Source organism: Lolium perenne, chromosome 4 (assembly GCF_019359855.2).
Source record: "Lolium perenne isolate Kyuss_39 chromosome 4, Kyuss_2.0, whole genome shotgun sequence".
NCBI lineage: Eukaryota > Viridiplantae > Streptophyta > Magnoliopsida > Poales > Poaceae > Lolium > Lolium perenne.
The window spans coordinates 255793168-255804219 of record NC_067247.2 but is presented as its reverse complement, the minus strand read 5'-3'; the positions used below and the strand labels follow the sequence as shown (position 1 = coordinate 255804219).

Below are 11052 nucleotides of genomic sequence, written 5' to 3'. Positions count from 1 at the left end.
ATAAAAAACAAGACAAGGTGCAAATCGTTTTCATCAAAGCCTCAGGGAACATGCGAGCGCTGCAGATGATGAAAATGGTACAAATCAAGAAAGGCCCACGCAGGTACCTCAAACATAGAGTACTAAGAGCCACGGAGTCGATAGTCCACATGGTTCCCTCGTTGACTCGGGGGCTGATGCCGACATAATTCAAGACACATGCGTACGATCCAGCAAGATATGTTGCGATTAGTATGGATCCATCGGGCCTGCAACGTGAATTGATCACTCACAACTTGTTGATGACCGCTATACAAACAAATACACGACTCAGTAGAATGCAATGAGTCCATCGGGTCAGTAGTGCACCCTATGTTCGGGTGTTGCCGCCAATGATTTACATAAGTACACGACTCAGTAATATGCAATAAGTCCGTCGGGTCTGCAGTGCACCCTATGTTCGGGTGTTGCCGCCGGCGATTTACATAAGTACATGGCTTAGTAATATGTAATGAGTCCGTCGGGCCTGCAGTGCATCCTATGTTCGGGTGTTGCCGCTGACGATTTACAAAGATACACGGCTCAGTAAGATGCAATGAGTCTGTCGGGTCTGCAGTGCACCTTATTTTGAGTGTTGCCGCGTACCAATCATCGACTCCTCCATAATATCATCAAAATCATCGACTCCTCCATAACATCATCAAAATCATCGACTCCTCCATAACATCATCAAAATCATCGACTACATCATCAAAATCATCAACTCCTCTATAACATCATCAAAATCATCGACATCATCAAAATCCTCCAAATATTTTTGAAACTCGAAGAAATCTAGGATATTCGACTCAGCATTTTTACACCCTATACATGACTACTTCATAGTCATCTATAAGCTCGGGGGCTACTCCCATCGGGAGTGCTGACCGCGCACCCGATAAAAAGATGGAAGCCTCGTCAATAATGAAAAACTGACCCGAAGGTTCAAACAATCCAGCTCTTCGGCTTCTCTCAAAGCTTGCACCTTTTTGAAGACCCGATAGATTTAAAAGTATTGAATGATGGGATAATTTGAAGACGTCGACATCAACATCAAGCGCTTCGAGTAGTACAACTTTAGTCTACACACGGTTGCAAGCACCCGTCCATAGACTCTGGAGCTACTCCCATCGGGAGCGCTGGCCGCGCACCCGATAACGAATAACTCCGACTCTACATCAAGCACAAGATTCAATAGATGGTCAAAACATTCGGACGATGACAACTTTAGTCCCTAACCGAAGCTTCACTTCGGTCAAACACTCGGGAGCTATTGATGTGGGCATTACCCTTCGAGTACCAGACATTGCTATACCCTGTATAGATTATGAAGATGGACCAGCGCAAGGACTCCACAAGCTGGACCCACAAGGAATATCAGCTTGGACTAAAATAAAGAAGACTCCTATACAAATTCTACTAGTTGAATGCCCGTGCGTTGCTACGGGTTTCAAAATTTTCTTTCATATCAGTGTTAAATCACTAAACTCCGCAGCAACCCTTGCGCAAATCTCCCGTAGTTGTTTTATCAGTACCGGGGTTTTATCAATGTAGCATAAACTGCATTGTTGGAAATAATACTCCTGAAATACAATATGGATAAGTGTATGCCTCGTGAAACAGATCAAATTACATAAATTAGAAAAACCAACATACAACCCTCATGACACGTGATAAAATCGCTTAGTGTATGAAATGTGTAATGGCTCAAGCAAAGTAATCACACACACGGGATGCATGTCTTGCCTAATATTAGTAATCAAAACACAGATTTCTTGCAATATTGCGAAATATATTTAGAAAATTAAAATAAAACAGAAAAATTAGCCAAAACTCACAAATGCATGTTTGCTTGGAAACATGGCATGCAACCGTTTAAATGGCTAAAGAAGAAGACATGAGAAGAAGAATACACTGTTTCAATATAATCATACGGAAATAGGTGATACAATAATATTGCACGTGCAATGCAACCCGTTAGTAAAGATCAAACATCTTGAATTACAGTTTGACCACTAAGCCAATCCCAATAGGACAACAATTGTATCATTGACCATAAGTGTCACAGAAACATCTAACGTTTAAGAATTTAAGTAACACTTTCACACTTCTAGTAAATCTCCAAAAATAATATATCGAAGTAACATAGTTCCTTCTCATCTACATATCACGAAAATTATGTATGAGCGAAAGATTATCTGAAATTAGAATGGGGGAACAAATTAATACATACCATGTCTGGAATTATGTTTTATAAGATGGATTGTTGAAAAATAATCACCGTAAATAAATCTTTATGCTAAAATCTTTGCTGGAAAGATGTCTCATGGGTCATGGCAAGCCAATCTTTATCGTAGTCTGTACATGTCATCATAAACTTCTTTTATAGTCTTCTCCAAGTCTACGAGCCAATATAGTTCATAAATTGCTAATCCAAGTTTGACACGGTTATTTTTTCCACATTATCCAACATTATATCTTTGTAAATAAAGAAGATCACAATGATCCTATCAAATAGTAGAGCACTCTATCCATATTTGAATGATAAATGCATCGGTGAGCTGCAACGGTGGTCTTGGACATACCTTCAATATAAATATATTGTATTCATGATTTAATCTTTGTTTGGTTGCGAACATCAAAATATCTCATACCTATAGGCCGATGCTTGAAAACTGACCTTGGTTGGAGGAGCTTGAAAAAAAGACAAGTTAATTATAAGAGAAAAGGAAGGAAAATATTTCTTCTTCTTCTTCATGTGTGAGTGCGACAAAATCTGCACATACCCCTAGTAAATTATGCAAATAATATCAAAATAATATGGTGCTTACACTTTAGTAGCCTAGGTACCACATGGATAAAATACATGGGGCTCCTGGGGGATTATGTCTTGTAAGACATGGCCTGGGATATGGTTTCAGAAACAACACTCACATATTATTTACTTTCACCGATGGCAATATATTTTGAGCAAACACTACTACCAGAAACAAAGGAGACCTGCACCAACCTCGTGATGCTCCGGTGCCACTCCAGAAGACCCGCTCTCGTTCCGGCCGAGCATTTCAGTCATCGTCTGAAAAATCCAGGAGCATCAATGGTTTTAAATTCATTCAGCGATACATTACACATCCCACTCCACAAGAGCGAAAGTGAAGAAATGGTGTTCAACACTCACCGACGTGGCACCTTGACGTTTTCAGCGTGCAGGGCCTCCGGCTCCTCCCGCAGAAACGGCCTCTCATTCACCATCTCCCTCGTCTCATTCCTCAATGCAATATCCGTTTAAGATACAATTCGTCAAACACCTTGTGGGGAATAGAAATAAAATTATCCTGGAAAGGTATTATGTATCTATGGGGTTAGAATTGAGCATAGATGACAAGATATCAATGCCTTCTGCATTGTCACAGTGTAGTATCTCATCCACTGCACGCTAAATGAGTTGATGCCGTTGACCATGATGGCGGACTCGAGCGACAGCGATAGCGGCAGCTACGTGAGGCGGGAGATGGTGACCGTCGGGCCCTCATCTTGGCTGTCTTGCTTGGACCGGTGCATGTCCCCATCCCCTCGGGCCGGTCCTGCTTCCAAGGCCACCGCATGCCTTCTCCACCAAATCCGCCGCAACGGAAAGGAAGCCATATGATAGCAGGGGGAAGAGCAGGAGGCAGTGTTGGCAGGGGAAGAGAGAAAGTAAGGGACGGCTACTGAAGGGCCTCACATGGTAGAACGACGGAGATGGCGGCCTACCGTGAGGCCGTCGGCCCGCTGACGCAGACGGCGGCATGATAGCTTAGGCGCTGGCCCCTGATCCGTGTGTGGCTGATAGATGCGACTATGTCATGTTATTTTGGTCCGTGCGCCGGCCTTGCCCTCCGCGCGGACGGAATCAATGTCAACAGCGGCGATCGTAGTGCTCGCCAGAGGAAAGGAGGCGCGGCCTTCGGCTGCGGCTACATCAAGGCCAGGATTAGTACAGTAGTTGATAGTAGCAGGATACTATGAGGCGTTTTTAGTGCCGAATTTCCGGGTGGGGAGTGCGGTCGGGAACCGAACGAAGAGAGGGAGCGACGATTGATGTATAATTCTAATTAAATTATACCAATTCGTGATTAGCGGCAACAAAGGAATGTGGAATGGCCACTTACCTTGAAATGCCATCGTACCTGATGTTGTGACAACGGATGGCTAGATATCAGTTAGACGGTCTGGATAGACTGATATTTGATATCAAACATTTTTGATAACGTCAGACTGCAATATAATAGTAAAAAAAGATTATACAGGTGATATACGGTGATTCTAACTAAATAGAAAATAGAGGATTTAATTGTGCTAACAAAAAAAATAAAAAAAATGATTTGATTGATCCCACAAAAGCAAAAACATTTTTTTCGGATTTGATTTAATTGTGCTAACAAAAGAAGAAAATGCATCGGACGGGGTACGTGGGACGGGTGCAGATTAACGGTCCGGATGTCTCCAATATCCTTCACCAAACGCGTTGTATGACCTACGTTCAACTCCAATATAATAATATACTAGGACTCTTGTAAACCCTAGCCTAATTGATATATAAAGCCAGACATGAGCACCCCTTAGATGATAGATTCAGAAACCAAAAACATAGATGCGATGCGCTTAGATATCGCAACCCGCAGATTAGAACTAGACTAGATACAATAACTCCACCAATAGCGGCCCCCTGTACATATATATTCATATAGTGGATTGCTAGTAGGACGTAGCGATCCTCTACCGCGGGGACGTGAACCTGGGTACGTCGTGGCTTCTCTCGCTCCCGGAATCTTCATCGTCGCCTTCCGTCAACCCTAAGCCCCTCATAATTGGTATTGCCGAGGAGCCGTCTTAAGAGGTGCTATACAAAATCCTAGGATGCATGGGATGACATCATGTCTCTTGAGTATAACTAGCCATGTGCCGGACCGAGCCGCGGAATGCTGAAAAATCATGCCCAAGCCCAGCCTAGCCCGACCAAATAGTCACCAAACCCATCAAGCCGTGGGCCAGGATGTAGTGTAAAATATCATTTTCGGGCTACCCAGGCCCGGCCCAGCTGTTGGGCCAACATATCCAGGCCTAGGCCCGGTTTTTCGGGCCATGCCTCAGGCCGGACTGACCATGGCCAGGTATGCTCTTGAGGAAGAGGCGACGCCCCGGTGGTAGGGCTTGGTAGACCGATAAATCAGCATGAACAATGAATTCGCACAACATATTCGTGATAAATCAGCTGATATTTTGAACATTAGTTTCATACGCACTAAAGTTTGGCCGGCTCCATAGGAAAAGGAAAAGAATATTTATAGAGAGGTTTGAAGGTCTCTTAGGAAAAAACAACAACAATGGGATTCAGTCATACAAATCAAGGAAAAACTCTATAGGATTTAAATCCGCTGGGCCCAAAATTCTTTGAATAAAAAGGCTCGATGTATATAGTTTCAGGAAGAAAAAAAAAGTGTAACAAGCTTTTTCGCCTACTAGGAGTTGGAGCGCGAGAGTGGATTTGATAAAATTATTAGTTTTATTTTGGCTGTCAATAAATAAGGCCACGAAGTCCACAACTCACAGGCTCACCTGAACTGCTAGGTTTACAAAGCGCAAGCGGCGAAGGGAAAGGAGAGCGAAAAGGTGCCCCGCGTCGCTTCGTTGCCCGTTGCCGCCTCTCCGCCTCCCCATCTAGATCAAGGTAACGGCATCTCTTCATCCCCAAATCCATCCATGGTGGTCGTAGTTCTTCACCTGTTATATTTACCCCCGGAATCTGAATGTATAGATCGTGTGTTTCTCAATGCGCCCCCAAATCCATCGAACATTTCTAGGTTTGTTTCGTTGCAAAATTTTACCAAGGCATACGCGTTCGTTCTTCTAGTACCCTGTGTCCGTATCCATCCTGATGGGAGTGAGTAAAAGAGATGATACTTTATACCGCTAGAAGTTATCTGCAGATTGAACTAGATGATACAGCAGGAAACTGTTCTTCTACGGTTTAGGCGTATGGTACTGGCAAATATGCAATTTTCAACTAGTTTTCCCATGTCATCGCAAAAGATAAAGTATGTGCCATGTACCTATATTACTCCTCATCATTCATTATTCTAATAATTTTGTGTATATTACCAAACAGAGTAAGGTGTAGGTTGCAGTCTCCTACTTCTCATAATTTTTGTTCTGGTGGGGATTTGCTCCAAACTAATACTAGTTCTGTCTGACACCAGGGTATCATGGTCTTGAACGAATATTGGGGTATTCCCTCTGACGAATCAGATGACAGTGATGTCGAGATGGAGGAGGCTCCAGAAGTTCAGCCTGCTAAGCTGCTAGACGTTGATAAGGCAATTGATTTCATGAGGTTTGTCTTCAAAGAAGGGCTGGCTTTTCTGGACAATGGGTCAGGGAGATGTCTGGCCGACAGGATGTTTGTGGACTTGGGAGGCTTCATGGTGGATACGATTTTGGAGCAACCGCAACGTGAAGGTCCTTGTCGGATGCGGATGCTGAAGCCTAGTTTTGAGTATGATCTCGCACATGCGTTTGCCAAAGAAGCACGGAAGGGTATTGCCAAGGAACTCCAGGGGGATTTCTTTGGGATATTTGTTGATATGTGTTCCCCACCTGATACTTATAAATACTACATGGTTCTGTTTGCGCGCTATGTCAACTGCAAGGGAGAGGTTGTGGAGAGGCTTCTTGGGATTGTGCCGGATTCTGATATCTCTGACTCTGCTCCATATCTTAAAGCAACAGTCCTTTCGATGCTCTCTGAAGCTGGGTTGAGCTTGCAAAGTGTTCGTGGCCAAGGATACGGCTTGGCAGGGTATTCAGATAAATTTTTCAACCAGCTAACATCGATGGTTGATGGTAAATATACTTCTGCTTACTATGGTCATCCTCATGTCTGCCCACTACAGTCACATCTTGTAGCTGCTTGTTATGACCAAAGTGAACTTTTTGAGCTTATCCGAACTTTTGGTGTGCTGTCCAATCTAATTCAGAAGTCACCTCAGTTCACTGAAAAGCTATGCACCCTAATTCAAGAGAGAGGGGTGAATCTGGATCATGATCTTCAGAAGCCCGGTGAAACAAACTGGGGTTCATACTACGAGACGATCGAAAAGTTTGCTTTGTATACCACTCCAATCTGCGATGCGCTTGACTCTGTGGAGGAAGTCTCCAGAGATGATGTGAAATTCATGGTATACAAGATAAATCAAGGACTGACCTATGATTTCTTCTTCGGGTTGCTGTTGATGCAAGATGTCCTGGGTGTCACGAATGAGTTGTCACTGGCCTTGGACAGGAAAGGCTGGGATGCTGAAAATTTTGTTGCACTTCTCCACGATGCTAGGAAGCAGCTGCAGGTTATGAGGGATGAGGGATGGACACCTTTCCTCAATAAAGTTGGCATGTTCTGCAACGACATTGATATGCCCATGGTTACTATGGGAGAGAAATTCGTACCGCGGAGAAGATCCAAGGATGCTGAAGGTACGACGAAGACTTACCTAGATTATTACCATGTTGATTTCTTCCAGAAGGTTATCAACAAACAACTCAAGGAGCTCGACAGACGTTTTACCAAGGAAAGCTCAGAGTTATGTCTCCTCGCATCATGTCTGAATCCACGCAACTCCTTCCAATCTTTTGATAAGGACAAGCTTGTGAAATTTGCTCGGTTTTATCCATCCGAGTTCTCCGATTCTGACACCACCACACTTGAGCTGCAGCTTGAAGCCTTCATAAGAGATGTGCGCTCTGACACCAGATTTCTTGAGATGGACATGCTGAGCAGCCTTTCCGCTAGAATGGTGGAGACAGGCAAGAACATTGCATACCCTCTGGTTTACTTGCTCCTGAAACTTGCGCTCATCCTTCCTGGTACGCCTGCCACTGCCAAGACAACCTCTACTGCAATGAAGTTGATAGAAAATGCGATTACTAGAGAACCATGCAACCAGTGGATCAGTGACTGCTTGCTGCTGTTCCTGGAGCCAGACATATTTGAAAGCATCACCAATGATGCTGTGATTCCATATCTTGAGGCTGCTGGGCATACTGAACCAGCTGCCTAGTGTTTCTGTTGCGGTTGTTAGGTCTCCTACCATCTACTCGGCTTTTATTGTGGTAACTAGTAGTACGTTCTCCAGGTCTTATCATCCTTGCACTGTTAGTTGTGTGGTGCATCTTTGGTTTGTTGGTCTGAATGTTTTGCATCATGTGATGCATGGACAGAGCAGCTGCAGATTTGTCCTATTGTGTCTTGTTCAGGTTTGCATGCATCTGTAACTGGATGAATTAATCTCATGCTCAGCAAACTTGTGGCCTCTCGCTTTCTGAAAATTTCAGGATCACAATGTCTTATTCCAGCTTAGCTGGAATGCTGGAAGATACATAACGTCGTTATACTGCTAGTCTGATATGCACCCACTTTGCAACATTTCAACCAGTGCGGTATAGAGGACGAACAATATATAGGAAATAAAGTGCTCCCTCTATTCATAAAAAGATGTTGGAAATTTGGATGTATCTATACAGTAAAGAGTGTCTAGCTACATCTAAATTTAGATAAATTTTTAATATCCTTTTATGGACAGAGGTAGTAGTAAAATCTTCTAGTGGCTTTAATTTTCTGTTGCTCACGGTCGCTGATAGTACGTTTTTTCTCCGTGACTGTTCTGTCCCCTCTGACCCAAATAAAATTGGCGGCGCTTAAAGCATCTCTGATAACATCGGGCAAATTGTGGCGCCGTATTTCGAATTTAGGACGAGCGCTATCGCTGTTTAGGGTGCACAGTCAGCCGCTGCTGATACAGATGCCCAAAAATTTGCAGCTGGCTGCGAGTAGTTTTCCATACGCCATATAATACTACGTGACAAACAAGAATTTCAACATATATGCATCAAAACTAGATCAAACACATCAAAAACAAATTCAAATAAGTATTACTACTTACTAGCTAAGTGCTCGCGCGTTGTTGCTGGATTGGTGTCTCTGCTAGGCTGGCCACGCCTACGGCTAGGGCCTACTTGTGCCTGACGACAGCGTTGACACTCGAAAGCTTCGCACCTTTGGTGCCGATGTTGGCGGTGCCCCTAGGTACCGTTTCCCCTGTTGAGGGCTTCATCGGGGAGCTTGGTCTCCTGTTGTCGCGAGTCGTTGCGTTCTCCGGGTGAAAACCTATGCTCCTCGGAGCGAGCGGCGGCGACACTCTGTGTCGTTACCTTCCTGAAGGCGCCGCTTTTGGAGTTCGCGTTCCTCGTGGTCCGGTAGATGTGTGCCAGTTGTGCATGGTTGCCCTGTTGTCGAGGGTGGTGGATGCCGGGGCGGCGGCCCCGGACGGTTGACGTACACCGAGGCGGCGGCCTCGGAAGGTCTTGCAACGATGACTCCATGGGGTGTGGTCATGGTCTAGCAAGGCATGGGTGGCGTGTTGGTGCTACGTGGGTAGCGAGCTCGTCGGCCCGGCCTACACGACGGGACGGTCGGTGTGGCTGGCATGTCGGGGCGGCGGCCCCGGATCTTTTGGCGCGGGGTGGTCTGCGGATGGTTGCCTTGGTAGTTTGGGCTACAAGACATCCATGCCGTGCGGCGTTGCGGCTCGCCTCCGAGCAGGGGACGTCGGAGCAGCGGCTCCGGATTTCGTGGTGTGTGTTTGGTCGTCGGTAGTCTGGTATCGTGTGGGCGATGAGGCTCCGATATTTGTGCGGTTTTTGGGCCGGTTTTCCTCATAAACTCGGTCGCCCTGTATGGTTTTTGGGCCCGGTTTCCCTATTAACTGAGCCAAATCTTCTTCTATTAATATATCGAGCAGCTCACCTGACGAATTCTCAAAAAAAAAAAAAAACTCTAGTCCAGTTCTAAATTGAAGGAATTTCCCATATTTTAGCATCACTGGGAGCGCCAACCAAGGGACCACCACCAGGAAGCGGAGCATAGGAGGGCACTGGGCACCACTGGGCACCACCGCTAGGCTGCATTGGATGCCACCGGTCATATGAAGTCGGCCGCAACAACTGTCATGGGATGTGCTCATGGGTGGCGCGAACTCTTTCTAACCCTAGCCAAAAACATAAAAATCATACGCCACCTAGCTTGGGGCTTCAGTTGGCCACAGAGCGCACCTCCAGGAACCAACGCCCTTCATATGCGTTGCCCAACGGCCTGGATTATCTCTTTGAAGGCCTCCACATGTGCAATGTATGTCTCTTCACATACCAAGATCGCATTTGTGATACGCGGAGCATCTTTTGGCCTAGAGCTAACCTTGTTCTTTGGACTTCTCCAACGGAGCGACGTAAAACGGATATTCAAAATATCCACGCGCGTCCGTTTGCGTCGGTTCTAATGGTCGAAATCGACCGCGTCCCCGTTTACGCCGGGATGCTCCCAACGGCACGACACATTTTTTAGGTTTTGCCTTTTTTCAACATAAAACATAATTTACATAGTGAATAAAGGAAAATAAAAAAATACAAACTAAAAGGCGCATGTAACGACTATCTGCGCCTACTCCTCCTCGTCGAGCACGACGAACTCCGATATCTACCACGACCAGTTGGCAACCGGCGGAACATATGACTGTGCCGCCGGCGGTGGAGGTGGAGCAGCCAAAGGGTTGAACGTCGCTGCCGCCGGCGGTGGAGGTGGAGGTGGACCAGCCCACGGATTGAACGCCGGTGGTGGAGGTGGAGCAGCCCACAGGCTGAACGGCGAAGGTGGAGGCGGCGGCGGCGGGGCCGAGTTCTGCAACGCCCGTTGTAGGGCCTCTTCCTCAGTGAGGCCCGGCGGCATGATCTCAATGGCATACTGGGGTAGCGGCGGCTGCACTGGTCGGTCCACCTGCGACACGAGGACGACGAGCTTCTCGATCTCCTCGTCGATCATCGCAGCCGGGAGGTTGAACTCGCGACTCTCCGTCGTGGCCGCTTGCCGTTCGGACGCGTGTCCTTTTTGGTGCCGCTGCCGGACTCCTCGGAGTCGTGCTTCTTCTTCCCTATGGCGTGACCTCCCGT

General features: G+C 46.0%; 1 protein-coding gene across 1 annotated transcript; it reads left to right on the top strand.

Annotated features, from left to right (window-relative positions):
• The first annotated feature begins 5591 nt into the window (after positions 1–5591).
• Positions 5592–8379, top strand: LOC127332192 (uncharacterized). The gene is made up of 2 exons (XM_051358466.1): positions 5592–5728; positions 6258–8379. The coding sequence occupies exon 2, from the start codon at positions 6264–6266 to the stop codon at positions 8109–8111; it is 1848 nt and encodes a 615-aa protein (XP_051214426.1). The 5' UTR covers positions 5592–5728; positions 6258–6263; the 3' UTR covers positions 8112–8379.
• The last annotated feature ends 2673 nt before the right edge of the window (positions 8380–11052 follow it).